We start from the raw sequence: 25574 nt of genomic DNA, 5'->3' as shown, positions 1-25574 counted from the left end.
TGAATTACATTTTGCCCAAGTACGCAAAATGTATCGGCGTAACATTTGCGCGCATTTCAATTCCCACTGGCGCAATTCTACGCGTGCATTTTACACGTTAGAACTGGTTACAGTAATAATAATAATAATTGCGTTACTTGCTCTCAGTATTGAAAATACAGCGACACGTTCGCCGGCGTTGTTGGCGCTTTCAGCACCAGCTCCACGCCGTGGTTCTCACGGTGAAGTCGCACGGTGGGTAGAAACACAATAATAGATCACGTGACGTTTCCATCGCAACACGAGCAAGCGTCTTGTTCTTACCTGCTGTGCGACGACGTTGCCGAAAGAACCAGACGGCATGGATTCCTGCAGTCACGAAAGCTTAAAATCAAGAGTCATTACACGCTCGTTATGGAGACGCGTGCAATGATACTATTTTGTTCAATGTTTACTTTTCTAAGGCCGCCTTTCAGAACAAATTAACTATATGGATGCCTCTAAATTAAGGGAATATATTTACGTGATCAATAACTTCCCCCCACCCCCCATAAAAAAACGGCGGCCCAAACGGATCCATAGAATGTGGCCAAATTCCCTTTCCAGTTTACTAGACGAACAAATCTTTAATTTTTCCCGGTAATGCCGACCGAGCTAAATGACCGCTTTTTCAGAAGTTGACCGGGCGATCACAAGCGACAGTCTCAGTTCTCATCCTCCTGCTTTACGGCGACTACATCCACCAGGAGGTCGCCACCTGGAGTCGAACCCTGACCTTCACGCTCCACCGTTATCTCCTCTTCACACTCCACCATCACTCCGGGCCACGTAGCGAAGTTGTTATTTTCTTCCGGTTCTTGTTTCATGAGAGATGGGCTCATGGCAGCGGCGCTGTGGCAATCGCTTTTTGTGTGTCAATGAGTGCCGTTCCGTCCACAGGACACCGACTGTTGGGGTACCTCGACACCAAATCGGGCCGCATCTACCGCTTGCCTGTAAATTCCCCGCTTATCTTTAACTAGAATTGTTTAAAAAGACCAGTGGATACCTTCTGCGAGCACAGGCAAAGGTTTGTTAGGTATTGTGTTTACATGATGGATGTATTTGCAATGTTATAATGTGCGCCAGGTGTAAAAGTAATGCATGTTGGGCAATTATTTTTAAAAGTGCATAATTCCGGTGGCTTATCGGAAGTCAGAGCGTTCCAGACGGCCGCAAGGGCCCGCCAGAAGCCGCTGATGTGAGGATGACCACCGGAGTTTGCGTGACGGTGGTTTTTTGCTCTTTGACGAGACCAGCGAGGTTACTGCGGCTAATTCGTGGCAAAGCGCTTTGCGTGTTAAATGAGTGCCGTTCCGTCCACGGGATACCGACTGTCGGGGTAACTCGACACCAAATCGGGTAGCAACTACAGCCCGCGAAACACGGAGGGGATGCCACGGAACCCCCACGCGGAGAGGCGCGCCGGCCGAGCGCTTGGTCCGGGGCCGTGCGACCGTGGCGTGGCTGGAATCTGGGGTGACCGCTTTGTACCCACGGATAACGCTACGGGTCTTCTCGGTTGACGCTCGCATTCCAACATCTATTTAACTCTTTACGCGCAATCTCTGTAAACTTATTATATATGCAGGGCTTGGTTTCTTTAGAGCGTATATGCTGTCAGTTTCCTGCCAAGTCAACTGCATTTTCATAAGTTTAGAACGGCCAGGTATAATTGTATTGGTATTAGTTTTTTTACAGGATCTGATTGGTTGTTTGTATGCACGTGGTGGATTGTAGAGAAACCTTTCCTAAACCCACTTGCTCACCCTGTGCTTGGTTGACATCTAAATTTACACCAATAAAATATACATGCAGTAAAACCTTGGATTGCGAGCATAATTCGTTCCGGAAACGTGTTTGTAATCCATCAATAAAATATACATATACTCGTATATCAAAGCACTCGTATATCAGTTGTGATCACGTGACGCTCCGCAGACAAAGCGTGTACTGTACGTACTGCTCGTATTGCAAGACCTCGCTCGTTTATCAAATTATTTACTTAAAATTTTTGCTCGTCTTGCAGACCAAGTTACTCGCAATCCAAGGTTTTACTCTGCTGTATGCAAAGGGGAGATAAAGGAGACAGTTTCTCCAACGTCAATCAGTGAAATGAACACGTGTTGCAGAGACAGCAATTCATTTGGTGGCAGATCTGGAGCAACTCTAAAGCAGTGTCTGTTGTGTCAATCAGTGGCCCCTCGCAGATAGAAAAAAAAACGAAATCCAGGCCCTCCATCGTTTCTCCAGGAATTGATCAGAGATCCCTCCAATCACAACTCAAAGCTTTTCATCACATAATAAACAAGGATCTATTTATATTCTTGGTTCTTTCGGTAAAGTCACGTATAAGGGAAACTTCTACGAGACTTTACCAAAAGACCAAGAATATGAATCCCTTCAGTCACGAAAGCTTTAAATCAAAATTTAAAGGCTCTATTTGACAATGTAAATCAAGTAGACGCCTTGTAGGTGCAATGGCCGAAGGGCTTTGTGAACCGATGTTTTTTCAGCAGCAAACTTTGGACCAATTTAGATTTTCGGATTCTCAACTGCAGGACGTGGCCCGTAAAAAAGGTCGCTGGGCTAATCAATGTTATGGGGTCAGCGGCATTCTCGAGCGAACCCCGCGGATGATCGCGGTCAGTGCTCGCTGCATGTCCTCGTGAAATGTTCTCAGGCACAAATCGCCTTGCTGCTCAATCCATCAGCGAGGCGGCGGCAGTAACAGGAGCACTTCACCCCCTACACTAACAAAGGCGGAACAAAGAAGTGGCGAGTAAACTTTGTTTAAATCAAGCCGACGCTTTATTTCTATCTCACCATCGTCGTCATCATCATCAAACAGCAGCAGCGGCCAACGCAAAGATCGTGATCGCAATCATCGCGATCATTTATCAGTCGCCGTATTTCACGTGCGACTGCGGCCTCTTCTGTCAACCCGTCTGTACCGATTTGAGCAACGCGATTTTTTTTGTTGCTCCGAAGTTTTCTGATGATTAAAAAAATGTCCCTGGCACCCCCACCCCCACCTGACAGCGTGAACCACCACCACCACGACAAGACTGCACGGGAGCAACTCCTCAGTGCCCAGGGGCACCGTAGCACTGCGCCCTTTCACCCCGGCCGCTGTGGGCCACCCTCAGTCTGCGGGAGTGAGTAGAGACACTGGAGTGTTCTAGATTTAAAGCTTTCGTGACTGCAAGGACCCACACTCTTTGGTTCTATTGGGTAAAGTCACGTAGGTAACAAAAATAAAATAACAAAAATCACGACGTTTCGGCCACAACACAAGCAGTCTCGTCCCTTCACCTGATGAAGGCCGCTTGTGTTGTGGCCGAAACGTCGTGATTTTTGTTATTTTATTTTTTACCTACGTGACTTTACCCAATAGAACCAAAGAGTTTAGAGACAGAGTGGTTCGATGTTCAATTGCAAATGCGGCCGTCATTCCTGTACAAAGTGGTGGAATGTTGACCACAATCGAAAATGAATTGGACCTTTTAATCGTCTGATTATCTTTTTAATGTAAAACAATTACAATTTTGGCATGACATCATTCACGTGTCTACATTGCTATTGTAAATAAAAGGCTACTCATCTTGTTTCAGAACAATACAGACAAGATGCAAAAAAGTGTTACCAAAACGGAATGCCGAATTTATATTCGTCGCGTTGACAGCTAACAAAATCCATTTAAGATGTTAGAGAAGTAAATTAACGTGTACAGCGGAAGAAATCTGGGATGCGAATCCCATGCGTGAAGATGAATTTCTAAATGATCTACCGTGTTCTTTCGTTGCTGTCATTCTGTCAATCGCAGGAAGCGCCTGCTACGTAAAATGAACGCGTTCGGTGGTTACACAAAACTAGTTAAACCCCACGTAAACTATTACAAACAAACTACATTCACGTCCATCACGCCGACTTTTGGTCAATGATGACCTGGACACAGGCCCAGGCACGGTCCACAAAACTACGATTCAGTTTAGCGGCAAGAGAAGCACGTGCGGGACGCGGCCTGCTCGGCATTCTGGGTAGCTGCGTGAAAAAACGAAGTTGTGCATGTCACGCGGCGGTCTCTCCGGCACTGCGAGCTCGGCTCGTGATGGTGTCACTGTAGAGAGTGGAGCGTGATGGTGTCGCCGTGGAGGAGAGTGGAGCGTGATGGTGTCGCTGTAGAGAGTGGAGCGTGAGGGTGTCACTGTAGAGAGTGGAGCGTGATGGTGTCACTGTAGAGAGTGGAGCGTGATGGTGTCACTGTAGAGAGTGGAGCGTGAGGGTGTCACTGTAGAGAGTGGAGCGTGATGGTGTCACTGTAGAGAGTGGAGCGTGATGGTGTCACTGTAGAGAGTGGAGCGTGATGGTGTCGCTGTAGAGAGTGGAGCGTGATGGTGTCGCTGTAGGGAGTGGAGCGTGATGGTGTCACTGTAGAGAGTGGAGAGTGATGGTGTCACTGTAGAGAGTGGAGCGTGATGGTGTCGCTGTAGAGAGTGGAGCGTGAGGGTGTCGCTGTAGAGAGTGGAGCGTGATGGTGTCACTGTAGAGAGTGGAGCGTGATGGTGTCGCTGTAGAGAGTGGAGCGTGATGGTGTCACTGTAGAGAGTGGAGCGTGAGGGTGTCACTGTAGAGAGTGGAGCGTGATGGTGTCGCCGTGGAGGAGAGTGGAGCGTGATGGTGTCGCTGTAGAGAGTGGAGCGTGAGGGTGTCACTGTAGAGAGTGGAGCGTGATGGTGTCACTGTAGAGAGTGGAGCGTGATGGTGTCACTGTAGAGAGTGGAGCGTGAGGGTGTCACTGTAGAGAGTGGAGCGTGATGGTGTCACTGTAGAGAGTGGAGTGTGATGGTGTCACTGTAGAGAGTGGAGCGTGATGGTGTCGCTGTAGAGAGTGGAGCGTGATGGTGTCGCTGTAGGGAGTGGAGCGTGATGGTGTCACTGTAGAGAGTGGAGAGTGATGGTGTCACTGTAGAGAGTGGAGCGTGATGGTGTCGCTGTAGAGAGTGGAGCGTGAGGGTGTCGCTGTAGAGAGTGGAGCGTGATGGTGTCACTGTAGAGAGTGGAGCGTGATGGTGTCGCTGTAGAGAGTGGAGCGTGATGGTGTCACTGTAGAGAGTGGAGCGTGATGGTGTCGCTGTAGAGAGTGGAGCGTGATGGTGTCGCTGTAGAGAGTGGAGCGTGATGGTGTCGCTGTAGAGAGTGGAGCGTGGTGGTGTCGCTGTAGAGAGTGGAGCGTGAGGGTGTCACTGTAGAGAGTGGAGCGTGATGGTGTCACTGTAGAGAGTGGAGCGTGATGGTGTCGCCATGGAGGAGAGTGGAGCGTGATGGTGTCGCTGTAGAGAGTGGAGCGTGAGGGTGTCACTGTAGAGAGTGGAGCGTGATGGTGTCGCCGTGGAGGAGAGTGGAGCGCTCGTTGATCACTGCACCGCGACACGAAGGAGATGCACCGTGCACGTTTTTCTCCGTTAGCCTGAATAACAAAAGCCAAACGCATTGGTCCGTACCAACCGTGGCCTTGAAATGCAAAATGTTATAAAGAACAGCTTTAAATTGGCATAGGAACTAGTTGCCTGTTGGTAAATATTAAGGTAACAGACAAACCCTTCAAAACGTACTAACACAAACTAATTTGTATTCAAATGTGAAATGTTGCAGGCACGTGGAATCCACGCACATTGCCTGGTCCGGAAGATGGTGTGTGTGTGTGTTGCGCTGGGGATGGTGTGTGTGTGTAGCTGGGGATAGTGAATGTGTGTAGATCTGGGGATGGTGTGTGTGTGTAGCTGGGGTTAGTGAATGTGTGTAGATCTGGGGATGGTGTGTGTGTGTGTGTAGCTGGGGATAGTGAATGTGTGTAGATCTGGGGATGGTGTGTGTGTGTAGCAGGGGATAGTGAATGTGTGTAGATCTGGGGATTGTGTGTGTGTGTAGCTGGGGTTAGTGAATGTGTGTAGATCTGGGGATGGTGTGTGTGTGTGTGTGTAGCTGGGGATAGTGAATGTGTGTAGATCTGGGGATGGTGTGTGTGTGTGTGTAGCTGGGGATAGTGAATGTGTGTAGATCTGGGGATGGTGTTTGTGTGTGTGTAGCTGGGGCTAGTGAATGTGTGTAGATCTGGGGATGGTGTGTGTGTGTGTAGCTGGGGTTAGTGAATGTGTGTAGATCTGGGGATGGTGTGTGTGTGTAGCTGGGATTAGTGAATGTGTGTAGATCTGGGGATGGTGTGTGTGTAGCTGGGGTTAGTGAATGTGTGTAGATCTGGGGATGGTGTGTGTGTGTAGCAGGGGTTAGTGAATGTGTGTAGATCTGGGGATGGTGTGTGTGTGTGTGTAGCTGGGGTTAGTGAATGTGTGTAGATCTGGGGATGGTGTGTGTGTGTGTGTAGCTGGGGCTAGTGAATGTGTGTAGATCTGTGGGTGGTGTGTGTGTGTGTGTAGCTGGGGTTAGTGAATGTGTGTAGATCTGGGGATGGTGTGTGTGTGTGTGTGTAGCTGGGGATAGTGAATGTGTGTAGATCTGGGGATGGTGTGTGTGTGTGTGTGTAGCTGGGGTTAGTGAATGTGTGTAGATCTGGGGATGGTGTGTGTGTGTGTGTGTAGCAGGAGTTAGTGAATGTGTGTAGATCTGGGGATGGTGTGTGTGTGTGTGTGTAGCAGGGGTTAGTGAATGTGTGTAGATCTGGGGATGGTGTGTGTGTGTGTAGCTGGGGTTAGTGAATGTGTGTAGATCTGGGGATGGTGTGTGTGTGTAGCTGGGGCTAGTGAATGTGTGTAGATCTGGGGGTGGTGTGTGTGTGTGTGTAGCTGGGGTTAGTGAATGTGTGTAGATCTGGTGGTGTGTGTGTGTGTGTAGCAGGGGCGGAGTCCCCGTTCAAAGCCTGAGTGCCGGAGCTTGGGGATAGTGAATGTGTGTAGATCTGGGGATGGTGTGTGTGTAGCTGGGGTTAGTGAATGTGTGTAGATCTGGGAATGGTGTGTGTGTGTGTAGCTGGGGTTAGTGAATGTGTGTAGATCTGGGGATGTTGTGTGTGTGTAGCAGGGGTTAGTGAATGTGTGTAGATCTGGTGGTGTGTGTGTGTGTAGCTGGGGTTAGTGAATGTGTGTAGATCTGGGGATGGTGTGTGTGTAGCAGGGGTTAGTGAATGTGTGTAGATCTGGTGGTGTGTGTGTGTGTGTAGCTGGGGTTAGTGAATGTGTGTAGATCTGGTGGTGTGTGTGTGTGTAGCTGGGGTTAGTGAATGTGTGTAGATCTGGGGATGGTGTGTGTGTGTGTGTAGCAGGGGTTAGTGAATGTGTGTAGATCTGGTGGTGTGTGTGTAGCAGGGGTTAGTGAATGTGTGTAGATCTGGTGGTGTGTGTGTGTGTGTAGCTGGGGCTAGTGAATGTGTGTAGATCTGGTGGTGTGTGTGTGTGTGTAGCTGGGGCTAGTGAATGTGTGTAGATCTGGTGGTGTGTGTGTGTGTGTGTATAGCTGGGGTTAGTGAATGTGTGTAGATCTGGTGGTGTGTGTGTGTGTGTGTAGCAGGGGCGGAGTCCCCGTTCAAAGCCCGAGTGCCGGAGCCGGGACTCCTCGGCGTCGCCGTGGCCCCGGCCTGCGCTCCGTCTTGTGCAGCGGGTCGAGCTCCTTGAAGGTCGCCGCCCCCTCTGGCTCTCCTTCATCCTCATGCACCTCGTCTGATGAACACCACCAGGGCCCGGTCAACCGCCCGCAACGGGCAAAACCACAGAGCGCGTCCCGCCAACAACGCAGGGCCCGCCGATCGACGCGCCGCCGAGCACGGGGGGCCCCACTCCTCCACCGGCCGCCTCCGCCGCGCACTCAAAATCCGACGCGGACGCCCCCGCGGGGCGGCCGAACACGAGACGGCGGAGCGAGGAATGTGGACTCAATGGGTCGTACACGGTCGCGCGTTGGCCATCTTTGTCCATGAGGGGTACGGGTGAAAGGAGAAACCCCCCCCCGTACGGCAAAACTGGTTCACGCGAGCTCACTTGGCCGACTCCAGCAGCAGACAGAGAGAGAGAGAGTTGACCGCCGTGAGCTCGTCACTCCGACCGGATGATTAAAAAACGACCTCGGGGTAAAATCGAGCGACAAACCTGCGTCGGCCGCTCCGCGGGCCACGATCGACTCCAGCTCCGTGGTGCACCTGTCCAAATGCTCCACCGCCGATTGCAGCTTCTCGCCGACTGCATGGTGAAATTCCCGACACGCACGCCAACACGCAAACACGCCCAGGCGGGGGATCATCAGGGATGCTCGTGGAATCGTCCTCCGCGGAGCCTGGAAGCCCGGAACGCCGTTTTCCCATCGCGACAAACCACCAATGCACCGGAACGAGACGAATTATTTGGCGATGCTGCGCAGAGCACAGCCTAACAAAGAAAAACCTCGCGTTAGTCACGGCCTCAAAACGTATCTACGTAACGCGACGTTTCAGGCAACGGCCCTCCTTCACAGCGCTGAGAAAGCGCCGGTAGAGGTCGCGTTAACAATTGCACGTCACCCTGCTGCGCACCGTGGCAAACCGGCCGTGTGGCTCAGTGTTGGAGAGAGGGGGGGGAGGCTCGCGATGGCTGCGAGTTCAAATCCTGGTTGGCGCTTCCTCTCCTCTCCCCGCGTGAACCGCCACCTCAAGGTGCTTGCGCCGACCTCTAAGGCCTCATCATTGCAAGCCTCCTCCGCGGAGGCAGAGCCGCGCGCGATGGCCCGCTCGGTCAATCCGAGGCCTCTAAGGTTGCGTTCGCATAAGCGGAGGGGATTGCCGAGAGGCGTCAGGGTCGGGATGTAACCCGCGACCTCCTGTATGCCGGGCGAGGTAGTTCACATCTCAAAGCCACCGAGGCGCCCCATCACGAGGCACCGCGACCGGGTCTGAGTGGCATCGCGGGTTTGGTGTTGCCCTGATGCGGTACTGGAGACCCGGCACCAAGGAGTCCGTGATCCGATGTGAAGATGCGGTGCTCTCACCATCTTCGGATTGACGACCACACGGATTAATTTGCTCTGTAAGGTTCCATCTGCCACAAGATGGGACCGCAAATCGCATTTATGTTAAGGGAGTTAATCAAGTAAACGGTGTTCAAAGTAATCTCTTTAAAAAGGAGTTAGGAGCCTTCACTCTGACAGGATACAGTTTTGATTACAAAGCGACGCTTCTCCAAGATCCATCATCAGCGGATGCGATTAATTAATAAACCGCATCCGCACAGAGCGGGGGCAGAAGCAGATACCTGATGCAGAAATGGAATATTAAAAACTCTCCTGGATGCGACTGTGGACACGTAACGACGCAATTCCCGATCATCCAACAAATACGCAGAAGACATCGTTACAGCGATACACCCGGTGTTCCTGACGCGATTGTCCGGCTTGACCCCCCATGCACGTCAAATTGTGCACGTTGCTCTGCATCCATATCGGCAGCCGTACGAATGGAAAATAAAAGATCGCCGTGATCAATCCACCGCCGAGTGAAGGCCTCCCGGGGCCACTGCCACCGCCCGCGCAATCCCGCGGTGCAACAATCTCGATCTCGTCGCTCCGGTGGACGCGACCTCTCTCTCTCTCTCTCGGACGCAATGTCCCTTCGCCGCTTGCTCCGTTATCGGCGTCGACCATCGGGTAACCGTCGTTCCTCCCGGTCCGTTGACGACGCGTCCTGCCCAAGCCCCCCAAGCTCGCTTCTCCTAGCAGCAGCACTTTGGATGTCTTTTGCTGGTGTTTTTTTAATACTTTGCCCAAGCTTTGATAAATACGAATACAAATCATCACTTTTGATTTAAAGCTTTCGTGATTGCAGGAATTCATATTCTTGGTTCTTTCGGTAAAGTCACCACGTAGAAGGGAAACAATAAAATAATAAAAATATAAAAAAAATATTCTCACGACGTTTCAACTGCAACACAAGCAATCATCGTCAGGTGTGAAAACCACAGCAAGAACATTTGAAAAAAAAAATTATTGCTGTGGTTTTCACACCTGATGATGATTGCTTCTTGTGTTGCAGTCGAAACGTCGGGAGAATTTTTAAAAAAAATATTTTTATTGTTTCCCTTCTATGTGGTGACTTTACCGAAAGAACCAATAATACAAATGATCACTTATTTATATTTAGTGAATTGCTTAACCATCTTCTCAGTGTTGCACTCCTATCGGTTTTTATTGCATTGATTGCTGTTGTAACTGGCTGACCCAGCCCCCCCCCCCCCCCATTCTGGACATCCGCGGGAAAGAGCTTCACAGCTCACCGGATTCCTCCTTGCAGTCTAAATTAAGATTCCGATCGGACGCGGCGAGCAGGAAACCGAGGAGGACATCTTGGTAAAACAAATCAAGGCGAGCGGATATTTAAACCCCCGATAGCCGTGCACGCGACGAGGAGGAGCAGCGACCCTTACCATCCCAAAGCACGCCGGTGCGCTGCTCGCGCTCCAGCAGCTCCACGCGCTTCATCGCCTCCCTCAGCTCCTCCCGACGCATCTCCAACCGCGCGCCGGCGCGCCCCCGGCGGCGCGGCCCTTCAGACCGCCGGAGCCCCGCCGCCGCCTTCCGCGTCGCCGGATCTACCAGGCGACGGAACTCGACGACGTAGGCGTGATACCGCTCCGTCCCGGACGCGTGGCCCCGGGACCCGTAGTGGCCGCTCGCCGAGACGCCGGACGCGCCGGCGGCGGCGGCGGCGGCGTCGGCGTCGGCGTCCCGCTCCTCGGCGAAGCTCACGCCGCACACGCCGCAGCGCCCCTGGGTCAGCCGCGCGGGTCTGAGGACCGTCTGTCCCGTGGCTTCCTCCCTCAGCCCGGCGCTCAGGGCCACGGCAAACTGCAGGGCCCGCCGTGCCGCTCTCCACCTGCGCCGAGCCTTCAGCCGCGTCCGCTCCTCCGTCTCCCGCCGCGCAGCCAGATGACGCAGCAAGAGCAGCTCGCTCCGCTCCTCGTCCTCGTCCTCCTCCTCCTCCTCCTCCCCCCTCTCCTCGCCGCCGTCGCCGTTCGGGAACCGCCCCGGGCTCGAAGCGGAAATCCCCGGCTCCCCCGGGTCGCGCTCAAATCGCTCGGGGAATCGGGAGGCCGACGACCCGCGGTGGAGGAAGAAGCCGCGCCTCCGCGAGCTCCACACGCAGTCGTAGAGACGATCGCCATCCCTCTGCCGCAGAAGCGCGTCCAGGGCAGCCGCCACGTCGCCGGGTCCTTTGGCCGCGTCGGCCGCTTCCAGGCAGCGCAGGAGACGCGGCGGCAGCCTGTCCCGCCTCTCGGGCGGGAGGCCCTCGCCGGCGTTCCTGACGGCCGCGCGGATGCGGGACTGGAGCTTCGCCCTCCTCAGAATGTGGACGTTAACGAGCATGACCAGGCACAGCACGACCAGGCGCTCCGCTGCCCCCGACTCCACGCAGGGGTCATCGCCGCAGGCGTCGAGTAGGAACTCGTTGCGCTCGCCGCACACCATGAGGGCCAAGTGGTCGACGTGCCTCAGCACTCTGTCGTGGCCGGAAGGTTGCTGCTGGCCTCTGCCGAACTCATTAATAGCCTCGAAGACGTCACGGTGATGTTTCGCCTGAAGGGGGGAACGATGAAACAATCTTGATTTTAAGCTTTCGTGGCTGCAGGAATCCACACTCCTTGATTCTTTCGGTAAAAGCCCACGTGGTAGGTAGAAAATAAGACGAAATAAAACGAATCGCGACAACAGGTGGGACAACCACAGCAAGAAAGAATTGCTGAAGTGGGCGAGAGGTCTTCCGTGACAAGAGGTCATATAGGTAAGAGAGGGGGGAGGAGAGAGAAGCGCTAGGGGAAGAGAGGACCTGAGACCGGGGGGGAAGTGGGCAGGGCTGGGAGTGGGAGGCTGGGGAAGCTGGAGATGCGGATATGAAGGCAACAACCATGAAGCAGTTAAGTTTTTTACCTGGTTAATAACATCCTTCCAATGATTGCTCAATTTGTATCCAAACCTTAACTGCTTTATGGTTGTTGCCTTCATATCCGCATCTCCAGCTTCGCCAGCCTCCCACTCCCAACCCCGCCCACTCACCCCCCCCTCTCTCTCCCCCCTTACTCCTCCCCCCTCTCTTACCTATATAACCTCTTGTCACGGCAGGCCTCTCGCCCACTTCAGCAATTATTTCTTGCTGTGGTTGTCCCACCTGCTGACGGACGCCTGTTGTTGTTGCGCACGAAACGTCGTGATTTAATTTATTTTATTTTCTAACCACCACGTGGACTTTACCGAAAGAGCCACAGAGTGACAATTAAACGGCGTGAGAGAGCGAGCGTCCGGAGCATCGCGCTCACGTGCTCCGTCAGCGTGTGTCACGTTGCGAGAGCCGTACGATGATACAATCGCACCAAAACGCGTCGCCAACTCTGCGCCTGAGTTGCCGTGGCCAATCTCCTCGTTGAGTTTTGGGCTCGGAGGCGGTTGCTGAATTTGGTTGTTGCGGATTGTCCGTCAGCTTACCGGTGAGCCGCAACTTTAAAAGTTTGCGTGCCGCGCCCGACGTTCAATTTGTTTGGCCGTGTGCGGCGGGTGCGGTGTTTCTAATGACACGCAGTTGGCCAGATCAACAATCGATTACGATTCAATACACGCCAAGACTCCGTCCACACACACACACATACACACACACACATACACACACACACGTACACACACGTACACACATACACACACACGCGCCTATCTGCTTGGTGCCGGCTGTTATAGCCACATCGTGGGCGCTTAAACTTTTCGATCAACGGGGACGGTTTTCTCACGATCAAATTCCGTTCGTGTCGGATCATTCTCAGCAGGAGAGAGCCACCGCAACCCCCGCGTTACAGAGAGACGGACGGACGGACGGCCGGACAGAGTTGACGCATGACTAACTTTCACTCTCCGTTGGAAAAGCCTCACGGAAAAACGTCCGGGAGGTAAATATCCGCGAGGCGCCCCCCCCGGTCCGCGCGTGGCGCACCCACCCGCGGGTTGGGCGGATGCATCCAGCTCCACAGGTTCAGCGTGGCGAGGTAGCCCTGCGGCAGGCAGACCGTGTTCACGTCGGGGCGCGCGCTCGCGTGGACCGCGCAGACCAGCACCAACTGCAGCTCCGCCATCGCCGCCGCGTTGGCCACGCTGGGCGCGAGGCCGCCGCCGCCGCCGCGACGCTGCCGCCGCGTCCCGATCAGCTTGCGGAAGCGGCAGAAGGCGTGGATCGAGCCCAGCACGTCTCCCCGCGCGAACGCCTTCTCCGCCGATTCCGCGAAGAGGTTGAAAAAGCTGGCGTAGCGTCCATTGGGCAGGACGAGCATGCCGGTGGCGCCGCCCGGCCCCGACCTCTTCCGCTCGACGCGCCGGCGAAACGCTTCTTCTTCTTCTTCTTCTTCGGCGCGCAGGAGCCTGCCGGGCTCCGTCGGAGAATTGACGGCGCGCGCCGCGCGGTACGCCTCGAGCCAAAGGTCGGTCGATTCCCTCCGGCTCTCCTCGCCGCGGGAGGCGACTTCCCGCGCCACGAGCTCGCGCATCGCGGAGCCGACGTGAGGGTTGCTCCGTATCGGCGCCAGGATGTCCCCGCAGGACGCCGGGCTCTCCGACAGCCCTCGCGGGTGGAAACGGCTGGGGAACAGCAGGGCGAGGAGGTCCTCGCAGTCAGCCAGCTCTGGCTTGGGAAGGAGCGCCTCCACAAATTTTGCCGCTTCGGGGCTCCGGGACTCCAGTTGCGGTATCGCTTCCAGGAGAATTCCGGACAGCGTCACCAGGTGAACTTTGCTCGCCACCAACTTTTTCAATTCCGCCCCGCCGGCCGCGCCGCCGTGCGCGCCGCGGCAATCTCGGAGCGGGCACGCCCCTCCCGTCGGGTGGCGCCCGCAGACCCCCGGCGTCTGGCGCGCGCGGGACTCCGCCGCCCGGGCGAGGCGCTCGCAGCGACCCAGCAGGTGCCGCGCGAGGACGCGGTCCGCCTCGGGCGTGGGCACGCGCGGCGGCTCTCCGTCGCCGTGCCTCGGGCCGCCGGGCACGTCGAGGAACCTGGAGCCCTCCTGCGTCAACACCCTGCAGGACCCCTCGCTCCGGCTCAAGCCGTAAAACTCGCAGCTCTGCGCCAGCCACTGCTCCCGATGAGCCGCGGCCTCCCCTGATCTCGCGCCGCCGCCGCCGAGGAAGCTCGCCACGAGCCGCAGCAGGGGCTGCAGCACCTCGAGTACGATGGGGACGACGTGCGGCGACCCCCCGCCCTCGACGTCCAGCAAAGCCGCGGTCGCTTCGGCAGCGCCCACGACCACGTCGGCCTCGAGGAAGAGCGTGATTGCTTCACGCAGGAGGTCTTCGTCGCTTTCCAACTTCCCAAGCATGTAGCAGGCTTCGGCCTTCCCGCTCACAAAGTTGTTATTCTCGCACGTTTCCCTCACGCTCTGGAGTTCTGCTTTTATTTCGCGCAAAGCTTCCTCCTCCTCCGCCTCGTCTCGTCGGCTGGCGCGTGCCCGCAACGCCCGCAACGCGGCACGGGCCTTCGCCAGGAGGCACTCGCCAGCGAATTGGCTCCCGGGCCTGGCGAGCCGCAACGCGTCGGTAATCATCCCGTGTTCTCGAAGCATCTTCCCGGCTTCTTCGACCCTGCCCCTCTGCTCGAGGAGGGCGACGGCCTGGGCCAAAAAGTCGTTCATCCTGAGGAAGGCGAGCTGCTCCTCGAAGGCGACGCGGGACAGCGAGCTCATCATCGCGCCCTCGTCGCCCCGCTCCACGTGACGCCTGGCGGCCACGAAGCGGAGCTCGCGCCACTTCCACGGGAAGTCCACGGGGGCGAGGCCTCCGTCGGGGCTCTGCTCGGCCTCACACCTGGGCGCACCGCACCGTGGCACGGGGGGGGGGGGGGGGGTCCAGAGTGACGGTGGCACCACGCCGTTCAACACTTTTAAACGTATGGCCGATCACGTTTTGATTCCATACAGCCCCTTCGCTAAGGTGCCCAATGGAGAATTGGCAATGATACATACAAGTGTTTTTTTGGGTTAGGTCGCTTAATTATAAACGTGTCCACGTTAAGCCGGCCACCACCTGACACAGCCAATTGGTAATGTTTGGCACGTGAACGGAACGTGGCAATTGGTTACTAGTACAGCACACCGGTGTGTTGGGAGAGTAAATCCAAAACAACATTCATTTACAATCTGACTACGATGTTTCGCCAGCAATTACAACTAGCATCATCAGGCGACAGCCAGATTTATGGAAAAATCCTGCTGTTTCGCCTGATGATGCTAGTTGTAATTAATGGCGAAACGTAATTTGGATTGTAAATGTGGATTTACTCTCCAACACACCACCGGTGTGCTGTACTAGTAACGAATTGGCGTGTTCTGTTTAACGACACATTTATATTTACGCGATTTAACCCCAAAAAACCCCTGTATTATGAACGATATTGGTCGTGAAAGCCTACGTGTTGGAAATCGAACGGTGCGATGAGTAGCCCGTGAATATGATGAGTGCAATAAACGATGATGAAAGTGACAATCAGTAGTTGATGATGAATGAGTGTGATGAATGGGTAGGGAAGTTGGGAAGAGAGATCGTGTAAAAGATGGGGAATGGATGGGGAAGGGGAGTTGAGGGTAAGCAAGGGGATATTCGTGAGTTTTTAGAGAAGAGTGAAAAATAACGACGCTGATTGTTTGGCGATAATGCGCAAACCGTGGTTTCTCAATCATCCAGCTGTAAAAACACGCCAAACAATCTCTCAGAAACTTCACGAACTGTCTAACCGTTACAACAACTGATGCAGCGCCAAAATCGAAGCGTACCAGATTGCGCAGCGACACAAGAAGGACGACGACGACGGTGGGTTGTCGTACGACTTTAACATGCGAAGAGGGCAACCTGGTTGAGCGGATGAAAGTCACGCGATTGAAATGCAACCCGGGGCACGGGCGGAGTACAAACCGTTCAATGAGCCTCGCGGCCTCGTCGTAGCACGAGCTCTTCATGTACCACCCGACTGCCTCTCGCACCTACTCGCACACCACGTGCAGCACGCGAGGTCAACACGAGGTCAACACGAGGTCAACGCCGGGTCAACACGAGGCAGTCCGACAGCGCTGCTGCTGCTGCTGCTGTCCTCGCATCGCGACGTCATCGTGCGGTCACTGGGCGACCCATCGGCTCGCTAACACTTGAGAACCCGCATTATTCACAGGTGGCTGCAGCCCGGATTCGAATCCGGTTCTTCTCAGGGGTGGCCATCGCAGTGTTTGGGAACTCTTTGAGCCACGCGGCCACTTGGCCCCTAGCCCTGTATCATTAACGAGGCTCCAACTCGTGCCAGGCAGCTCGGGATAGGCAACACTCGGTGAGCACGTGACACAAAGCCACGCCGTCCTTCAGGACGTGCCTCCTGCGTCGCTTGGCAATTGTCGCGATATCAATAATGGGGCAGGATCCAATGTCGTGGCTTATAATAACGGGCGACGTACTTAAGATGATGAATAACTTTTGATTTAAAGCTTTCATGACTGCAGGGATTCATATTCTTGGTTCTTTCGGTAAAGTCACCACGTAGAAGGGAAAAAATAAAATAGTAAAAATATAAAACAATAAAATTCTCACGACGTTTCGACTGCAACACAAGCAATCATCATCAGGTGTGAAAACCACAGCAATAATTTTTTTCAAAATTTTCTTGCTGTGGTTTTCACACCTGATGACGATTGCTTGCGTTGCAGTCGAAACGTCGTGAGAATTTTATTGTTTTATATTTTTATCATTTTATTGTTTCCCTTCTACGTGGTGACTTTACCAAAAGAACCAAGAATATGATGAATAACGTTTACAGGCGTGGGATGAAAGATGGTAAGGGGGGGGGGGGGTGGTGGTGGTGATGATGCCGGAGGCTCACCTTGCCGAGACGCTCGCACAGCCTGCCGCAGAGGGGGTAGCTCTTTGCGTTCTGCAGGCACTTGAGCGCCATGTGGGGCAGGCCACACTCGAGGTACGTTTTGGCCAGGGCAAGGTAGTCCTGGGCCTTGCTGCTCGCAACACGCGGGCAGCAGCAACAGCAGCAGAGGGGGAGCGTCGTTGCATACCGAGAAGCGGCGACGTTCTGTGGTGCTCAAGCCTGGCTCGGTATCCTTTAAAGCAGACGTGGGAAAAGTACGGCCCCCGGGCCCTATACGGCCCGTTGGGCTTTTTAATCTGGCCCGCCGAACTTGTCCAAATATTATTATTAAATTAAATTTTACCTTTCTCCTGTAATGCCCCCAGTTTCCCCATTAGATGGCGCACTTTGACCGGGAGTGTGGTGTATAGGCCCTATGTTCGTGCAATTTGCTAAACTGCCTTGCAAATAAATGCTTTGCTACCTGTTAAAGGCCAAATCCTTTCACGTAATGATTTTTAACACGTAATTTTTATTCAGTTCACACAGACACTCCATCCATCTGTTCCTGGCCCGGCCCCTCTGCCAAATTTTAGAAACCATCGTGGCCCGCGAGTCAAAAAATTTGCCCACGCCCTGCTTTAAAGTCATGGGCAGTGACAAAGGCTCGTGAGTTAGAGTTACAGTGTTAATGTGCGTCCCATTGTTTAAACAAAACTAAATATCATCGCCGGCTGTGTTCTATCAACCGTTAAATGAAGGCCTCCCCGAGCCGCCGCCATTCCTCATTGTCTAACAATTCAGCAATTAAATCAGCTTCTAGCACAAAAAGCCGGTAATCGTGGCTCCGTCTCCCACGGCGGTCGCCCTTCACCGGCGTTGCGTTCTACCCGGGACAATTTACTCTTTTCCGGTCAACTTGACGTCTCTGATTTCTGTCTCTTCTCTGATCCATGCGTTTTACCTTTTAGTCTCTCAGTGTAATTCCCCCACCCCCCACCCCCATGCACCTCTGCACACTTCTTTGCGCCTTTCGTAACAAAAAACATTTGGAGGATTGGGAAGCGTGGAACCGACTCGCGGGTGGCACGGAACCGGCTTCCCCGGGCGCTCTTCCCCCCCAGGCGCCGCCGACGCCGGCTTCCTCGCTACCGAGCGCCGACCCCCCGCCTGGCCCTCCGCGAGGGAGCGGCGCAGGTGCGGCCGTACCCGGGGCTCCATCCGCTGCTCTGCGTGCGCAGCGCCGCGTCGTGAGCCAGCGCCAGCTTCTCCTTCGCCGCAACCCCACCCTTGCGGTAGCACTTGGCTGCCACCTGGACACAAAGACAAAAATCTGTCGGGGCGAGCGCTGGTTGCGAGCGCGCTACGAAGCTCCGGCACGGCGCACGAGAGGCCGGTTGCCATCGCGCCGCCGTTTCCTTATCCTGGAGGAAACTTCCTTGCGTGGAAGCAAGCGCTTCTGTTTGTTTGCCTGCGTCATCACACGTGCGCGTGCGTGTGTGTGTGTGCGTGCGATTCCTCGCGTCTTATTTTGCGTTGCAAAATATGAACGCCTCCGGTATAATGCCAGCAAGGGTAAAACCTTGTTTTTTATCATCTCAAAACTGGCAAAAGGGTCGCCGTGGAAATGTTTTAGCTCTGCTATGTTCTGAGTGGGCCACCTCTGCCAAAGGCCTTGGGTTACAAGATGTTAAATACCTCGCCTGGGATACAGGAGGTTGTGGGTTCAATCGCGACCCTGATGCCTGGAGTTTGCATGTCTCCCTCCCTCTATCTCTCTCTCTCTATTCGTGGACGCATGGAGTTTTCTCCGGGCACTCCGATTTTTCCCTCCACGTTGATCAATGTGCGTTAACAGGATTTGGCTGCTAGATTAGCCAGCGCATTGAGCTTTGATTTGTGGCCAGGTTGCTTCCGAAAAAGAGCTCTACAACTCAGTGGGCCTTGCCTGGTCAAATAAAAAAGCTCAGTTTAGTGAAATTGGTAACCGTGAATTCAATAACAAGCATTGGCAAGCGACGGCTGGACTGCCACGCTGAGGCCCAGGTGTCCAGACCGAGCTGTCTTGGCACTCACCTTCCAGCGACGATGCTTGAAAAAGAAATCTCCCTGAGCGTTCCACTCCTCCGGCGTGGAAGAGCGCACAAAGACACCATCATCCAGGCCTGCAGGGCATAAGACAAAGGTCTCCCGTATAGCCTTAACAGACTGTTGGGGAAAGTGCTGTTAAGCGAGCTAAATCTTACAATGAGAGGAGAGAGGCAGGAGAGAGCGTGGAGGGCGGTGGGGTGAGATGAGAGGGGAGAGGCGGGAGAGGACATGGAGGTGAGTATGGTGAGATGAGAGGGAGAGGCAGGAGAGGACATGGAGGTGAGTATGGTGAGATGAGAGGGAGAGGCAAGAGAGGACATGGAGGTGAGTATGGTGAGATGAGAGGGGAGAGGCAGGAGAGGACATGGAGGTGAGTATGGTAAGATGAGAGGCAGGAGAGGACATGGAGGTGAGTATGGTGAGATGAGAGGGGAGAGGCAGGAGAGGACATGGAGGTGAGTATGGTGAGATGAGAGGGGAGAGGCAGGAGAATGGAGAGTGCCGTGGAGTGAGACGAGTGCTAGTCAGTGGCTGAATGGAGGCTCTTGGGACAAGCAGGATCGTGCGAGCGCAAGTTGGACGGCCGATCGGCTCGGGAGCCGGCGGAGCGTTATCGCCGAAGCGGCGACGCGACTCCGCCACCCACCCTCCTCTTCGCCCGGGGTGGCACGGACGAGCGTGACGAGGTTCCTCCCGACGAGGTAGCGGAACATGGGCGTGCGCTTCTCCTCGTGGTCATCGAACACCCACAGGTTGACCCGGGCGCGCGTCACCGCCGTGTACAGGCGCTTGAGCTCGCCGACAAGCACCTGGGGGAATGGATACGGCGCGGTGAGCCGGCGCGCCGGCGTCGCCGCGTGGCCTCGGTAAAACCCCCTTGGCAAGTGGAAACCCTGCCGCTCGGTGTAGCCGCCGCCCTCCGCAGCGTGTGTGTGCGTGTCTGTGTATGTGTGTCTGTGTGTGTGTGTGTCTGTGTGTGTGTCTGTGCGTGTGTCTGTGTGTGTCTGTGTGTCTGTGTGTGTGTGTCTGTGTGTCTGTGTGTGTGTGTCTGTGTGTGTGTGTCTGTGTGTCTGTGTGTGTGTCTGTGTGTGTGTGTGTGTCTGTGTGTCTGTGTGTGTGTGTGTGTGCGAGAGACGTGCCGAGCGTGCGGAGGCGCCCGGCGCGTAGTGTCGAACGTCTTTCACGCCGTACGTAGCCAACCGACCTTCGTAGGAGGCGCGTGGGATGAAGAACAACGAAACTGAACAACGCGAGAAGCGGTCCTGAAGAAGGAGGGGCGTTTCAGAGAGCTGTGAAAGCGCACCCTGAAGGCGCGCGATGCGGCGGCCGTCTTTGTTCAACGGGCCAGCCAAAGGCCGCTGCAAGAGTGGGGCGGAGTTTGCGGCGATGGTTTGCGCTCGGTGACGAGATCAGCGATGGTTTTGACACAAACCGTTCCAGCTTGCCAATTTTCACGAGGGTACAAAAAAATGAAACCCCCGCGCCAATTTTCACCCCGGGGGATTCTTCAAATGCCTTTTCATCGAACAATGTCGATGACGGCAACGGTTTGCGTTTGACAGAGTGCCACCTCCCTCCTGTACGCTGGGTCGTCCCAGAGTGCTGTACACCTTACATCTATCTATATTCTTGGTTCTTTCGGTAAAGTCACCACCACGTAGAAGGGAAACAATAAAATTATAAAAAAATAATTAAAATAAAATTCTCATGACGTTTCGACTGCAGCACAAGCAATCATCATCAGGTGTGAAAACCACAGCGAGAAAATTTGAAAAAAAGTGGTGCTAACGTTAAAAATAACCGCCACTTGTTTCAAATTTTCTTGCTGTGGTTTTCACACCTGATGGTGATTGCTTGTGTTGCAGTCGAAACGTCGTGAGAAATTTATTGTTTTATTTTTTTTATTGTTTCCCTTCTACGTGGTGACTTTACCGAAAGAACCAATAATATGAATCCCTGCAGTCACGAAAGCTTTAAATAAAAAATCTTACATCTAATCTCAGATGAGGTCAAGCGCCAATTCACAAGGTGACTCGGCACTTGACCCGCCAACAGGCATGAGTCTGCCAGTCGCGGGCGATGATTACTGCCACGTGTAATCGCCACTGAGTAATCGCCTGGAATATTTGCTCAATATGCTCATCAGTTCTAAGAAGCTAAGCTGGTATTTGGGCCTGGCTAGTGCTTCCACGCGTGACCGCCATGCATAACACGTGCTGGAGGCCGCAGAGCTCCGTGATGAGCAGCAGTGGGAGAGGTGTAGCAACATCAAATTGTTATACTGCGCTTCCATGCTCACACGTCTAAGCTCCCCGACTTCGTCAACTGACGTTGACCGGCGTGGTGAAGTATGGTCAAATCACCCCCCCCCCCACCACAGCCCGCCTGGCCAATGGGGAGGCCCTCATCCAGCAGCGGAGTGACGAGACGGCCGAATGTGCGCACGGGGTTCAAGCGCTGCTCCGAAGTCGACTCGGGTTTGTGAACGTCAGGTGGAGAGGCCCTGTGGGGGGGCGAACGCTCGGCACGGTCAGCGGTGTCGGTGGAGCCGGCTTTGTGTGCGGCGGCAACGACGTCAATAACCGGACGACGCGTCCCGTTCAACCAGATCTGTTGCCGCCGTGTGAAAAATAAAGTCGCTTTTAAAAACTTCCTGTCTACCGCAAGGCACTCTGGGAATGCGCGATCTGAGAAGCGTTGCGTGACGGGGAATGTGAGAAGTGCTTTCACGTGGAGGACAGGGATGTGCGGGTGCCACAGTGGCGAGATGTTAACTATCTCGCGTGGTACAGAGAAGGTCACTGGTTCCATCCCCAAGCCTGGCACCTGTGTATTTGGAGTTTGCCTGTTTCTCCCCCGTGGGCACGTGGATTTCTCTCCGTTTCCACATTTAGAAACATGCATTTGGAGTATTTGGCTGAGGAAAAATGAAATCCACATCATAAGCTAATTCACTGAGCTATGATTTGTGGCCAGGCCGCTTCTGAAAAAGAGCTGTGTAGCTCAGTGGGCCTTGCCTGGCATGATTTGCCACAAGTACTGTGTGTGGTGGTTAATGCAGACTTGATGCCTTGCAAAATGTTTCTATTTTTAAACCTCCTGTTTAATTTCCCAGAAAGGGTTAAAACCTTTTCTTATTTTTAATTATGTAAAAAAAACATCTTTAAAATATCAACGAAGGAGAGGTATCGTCCGCTTGCTTTGTGTTGTGCAGCGATAGCTGGCCAGACAAGCGAGCGACCGTTAGCGAGGAGCCGACCTTGTGGGCAATGGGGTCAAAGTTGAGAGGGCGGGAGCCGGGCAGCAGCACCTCCTCCTCCAGCAACGTCTCCTCCAGCGGCCGCGGCGAGGGCACGGTGCCGGCGTCGTCGCTGCGGGCAGGCGCCTCGTACGAGTTCACCACCCGCCACTCCTTGGTTGCCTGCGCACGGCCCCCCCCGCGGGCGTAAAGAACGCGGCCGGAGCGAGGAGGGTCGGCGGGGACGCGCGCACGCCAGACGCACGAGCGAGAGAACGAGACGAGCGGAAAGAGTTGAGCCGGCGTGACCAGAAGGAGGGCGAAGACGTGCCGCCAGGGCATGATGGCCGCACCGAGGAGTCCCCTGACAAGGAGGGAAAGGTGGCAATATCGGGGACACGTGCAACGGGCACCAAGCGGAGGCCGTGGGGGGGGGGGGGAAGCTCGCCTCCGAGTCGGAGAAGAAGTTGTAGAGGAGAACGTCGTCAAACTCCAGCCCCTTGGCCTCGTAGACGGTGAGCACCAGGCCCAGGCTCAGCTCCTCTGGGAGCTGCTCCTTGGCTTTCTCATTACAAACCAGGATCACCTGTCGCGCGCAAGAGGCAAAGGTACCCCCTGTAGCGGCACCACGCAAGACTATTGGGGCGAGTGGCTCTGCTGAGCACGAGGGGGTGGTGGTGGTGGCCAGCACCACGCCCGGCCGCCTTTGTTTCCCAAGCGCTGAAGTTTACACGCTGCACAAGATGGTCCTTTAAGGCTGAATCGACCAGTAATGGAACCCAGGTTTCCGGCTGATATCCACTACACCATGCGTGTTTACCTGTGTAATGACTCGCGTGTAAGGGGGCATACGTGCACACTCACAAGCAGGCGATAACAATGCGCTACGTGTAGACGAGCCCTAACCTGCACCGAGCACTCCTTACGCTCGAGTACGGGCTCGGCTTGGAACTGCGAGGCTACATCTGAACACTTGCACGGTTGGTTACGTACGGAGGCGAAAGAAGTTCAACGTACGTTACATCCAGAGGTATCTCGGTAACAAATCGTTCGGGCCCATTTCTCAAACGAGGGTGCCATGCGCTTCGTACGCGAGTGGAAAGCTAAGACACGTACAAACCGCTGTTGCTAACTGGTAACTGATCCGATAACCGGCTTGAGCAACGATTACCGGTTATGAAAGTTTAGGAAACGGCAACCGATTCCAGTGGAACTTTTAAGTAACGAATGCACCGATTGGCGCACACGCGGACGTACAAACCTCACGGCGGCCTAGATCACCCCTCGGTTACATTTGTCCTAGTTACTGGGTCGAAAAGAGATAGAGGGGCAAGCCCTGCAATTGATTTATTGCTCATGCCACTTCCGGAAGAAGGGCTTCCAATAGAGGGTATCTGGCATTGTCTCCTAAGCTAACGTCTTGGAAGGAGGAGGTGTACCCTCACTTGATCCCACCACGCGTAACCTGCCAGTCGACTGCGGTGTGCCCGTGTGTATTGCAGAGTGGATAGTGGGGGAGGGGAGGGATTTGAAAAACCTGCTCCATTGTTGCAGCTGCTGTGCCCCGGAATCAACGACCGCTGGATTGCAAGTCCAGCGTGCTGCCTATGACACCCACCGCGGCAGGCAGCTCCCTTCGTTCCCGAGTTTAAAAGGTTACGTTTACTGCTGCAGATATCTACACGTGCCGAAAACCGGTTCAGACCGCTTTATACCGGTTTCATACCGGTTTCCACCAGGTTGTACACGGATTACAGATGACAAAAAAAACAAAGCCGACCTCCGCCGCCCAATGGCAAACAAACCTGGTGCGCCCCGAACTCTATGGGCTGGGCGCGGCGCTGGTGGCCTCGCAGCAGGATGGCCAGGTCCTCGGAGCTGCACGAGTCGAGCAGGACGGGCAGCGGCCCCGCGAACAGCCCCTGGTCCCGTGGCAGCCAGTCCAGCGACTCGGGGAAGAAGTGCTGGAGCAGGTCCACGACGCTGGAGGCGAACGCCAGGATGCCTGGCGCGAAGGGACGCAGGGGGCACGTGGGAGAGGAAGGACCGGCGGTGGTTACGTGGGGGGGGGGGATCGTGCGGAGGCCGCGTGTTAACGGACCAAGTGTTTAAACTCGTGGTCCCGACCTGAGAAGAAGGCGCGGCTTGACTTTGCGCCGAGGTTGTCGCGTTTTTAATAGCATTACGAGAACCGGCGATACTCAGCAGCAGTAACTAATTGGCACGTTTTGATTACGTGACAAACCTTACCAATTTGCTGTGTTGGGTGGTGGTGGGTTTAATGACGCATTTTCACATTTACGCAATCTAATAATGGTTGCGAAAAGCCTCCATGTTAAACTATCTGCTGCAGGCTTCACCGTTCAATGAGCCCGACTAGTTTTGCTCCCGGCTGCATTCACGGAAGGGCGGCGGTGTACGGCAAAAAAGGGCCCTTCCCCAATAACCACAGCGGATTCATTAGATGCCGGTTCAGAGCCCGAGTCCAACCAGCTCGCTCAAGCCGACTCTGCCACACGGAGCCAAGGAGAGTCACCGAACACGGGCGGATGCCCCCCCCAAGGGCGCGTACCTCGCGCCGGGGACATCCGCAGACCCGGACCTCGGTGGCAGCGACGGCGGCTCGGCGTGCCACCCGCCTGCCCCCCCCCCCCCCCCGCCCAGGCGCAGGCCTGTACGTGTTCGCGGGCGCTCACCCGAGTGCGAGCGGTAGTTCTGGCAGAGCTCGTACAGACGCTTGGGCTTGCGCACGTCGATGCGCGAGCGACGCGCCGCGCCGCCGCCGCCGCCGCCGCCGCTTGGCGGGAGGCTGGCGAAGTGGAAGAGCGAACGCAGCTCGCTGAAACGGAACGCCACGCCGCGCACGATGCTCTGGGCCGTGTCCCCCGTGAGGAACATGGCGTTGGGGTCGGCGCAGCAGCGCATGAGCAACGCCAGCTCGGCCTGCGCACGGGACACGGTGGAGTGGTGGTGGGTGGAGGGGGCAAAGGGGGGGCGGCGGTCGCAGGTGACGGCGCTCGGTCAGTCGGCACCTACTTTGCCGTCGTCTCTCCACCGTCAACGTCCTCCCGCTGCTGGGCAAACGCCTCCCGGCGGTGTCGGCGGCTCTTCGCCGTCGCTTCTCCGAATCGCGTCGTCTGTCTACACCGCTTTCTCCTTCCTTGGAACCTCTACTCCGCCGTTAGTCTCGCCCGTCAGTCCCCCGACGTCCTAGCCGGATGTCCCGGCCCAGGGTCTATCTCAGCGTTTTTATTTTGTGGGAGACGTTTGTTCTGCTCTTTTTGATTCCCAAGTGTTGCTTCACACTTTGGCCCGTCGCTCCTGGTTATTTTCACCAATGGCGTGCTGTACACCTCCCTAACCTTGCTATTTAGTTATGGACCCGGT

General features: G+C 55.0%; 1 protein-coding gene across 1 annotated transcript in view; it reads right to left on the bottom strand.

Moving 5' to 3' along the window:
• Nucleotides 1-7164: 7164 nt before the first annotated feature.
• The window catches only part of LOC142912375 (TPR and ankyrin repeat-containing protein 1-like), a 47570-nt gene continuing 29160 nt past the window's right edge, over nt 7165-25574 (bottom strand). The window contains exons 9-21 of the mRNA XM_076060539.1: nt 24884-25130; nt 23993-24192; nt 22636-22773; nt 22209-22370; nt 19596-19758; nt 18935-19023; nt 18068-18171; nt 16880-17009; nt 15928-15995; nt 12972-14823; nt 10419-11568; nt 8118-8207; nt 7165-7691 (exon numbers count right to left, since the gene is read on the bottom strand). Of these exons, the coding sequence (XP_075916654.1) occupies nt 7558-7691; nt 8118-8207; nt 10419-11568; nt 12972-14823; nt 15928-15995; nt 16880-17009; nt 18068-18171; nt 18935-19023; nt 19596-19758; nt 22209-22370; nt 22636-22773; nt 23993-24192; nt 24884-25130 (4527 nt within the window). The 3' untranslated portion in view covers nt 7165-7557. The remainder of the gene's footprint in view (nt 7692-8117; nt 8208-10418; nt 11569-12971; nt 14824-15927; nt 15996-16879; nt 17010-18067; nt 18172-18934; nt 19024-19595; nt 19759-22208; nt 22371-22635; nt 22774-23992; nt 24193-24883; nt 25131-25574) is intronic.

The sequence above is a fragment of the Petromyzon marinus genome, unplaced genomic scaffold, assembly GCF_048934315.1.
Source record: "Petromyzon marinus isolate PM22_M1 ecotype Great Lakes invasive population unplaced genomic scaffold, UKy_Petmar_22M1.pri1.0 PM_G_Scaffold_2, whole genome shotgun sequence".
In the NCBI taxonomy this organism is placed as follows: Eukaryota; Metazoa; Chordata; class Hyperoartia; order Petromyzontiformes; family Petromyzontidae; genus Petromyzon; species Petromyzon marinus.
This window is presented reverse-complemented; position numbering and strand designations above follow the sequence as displayed.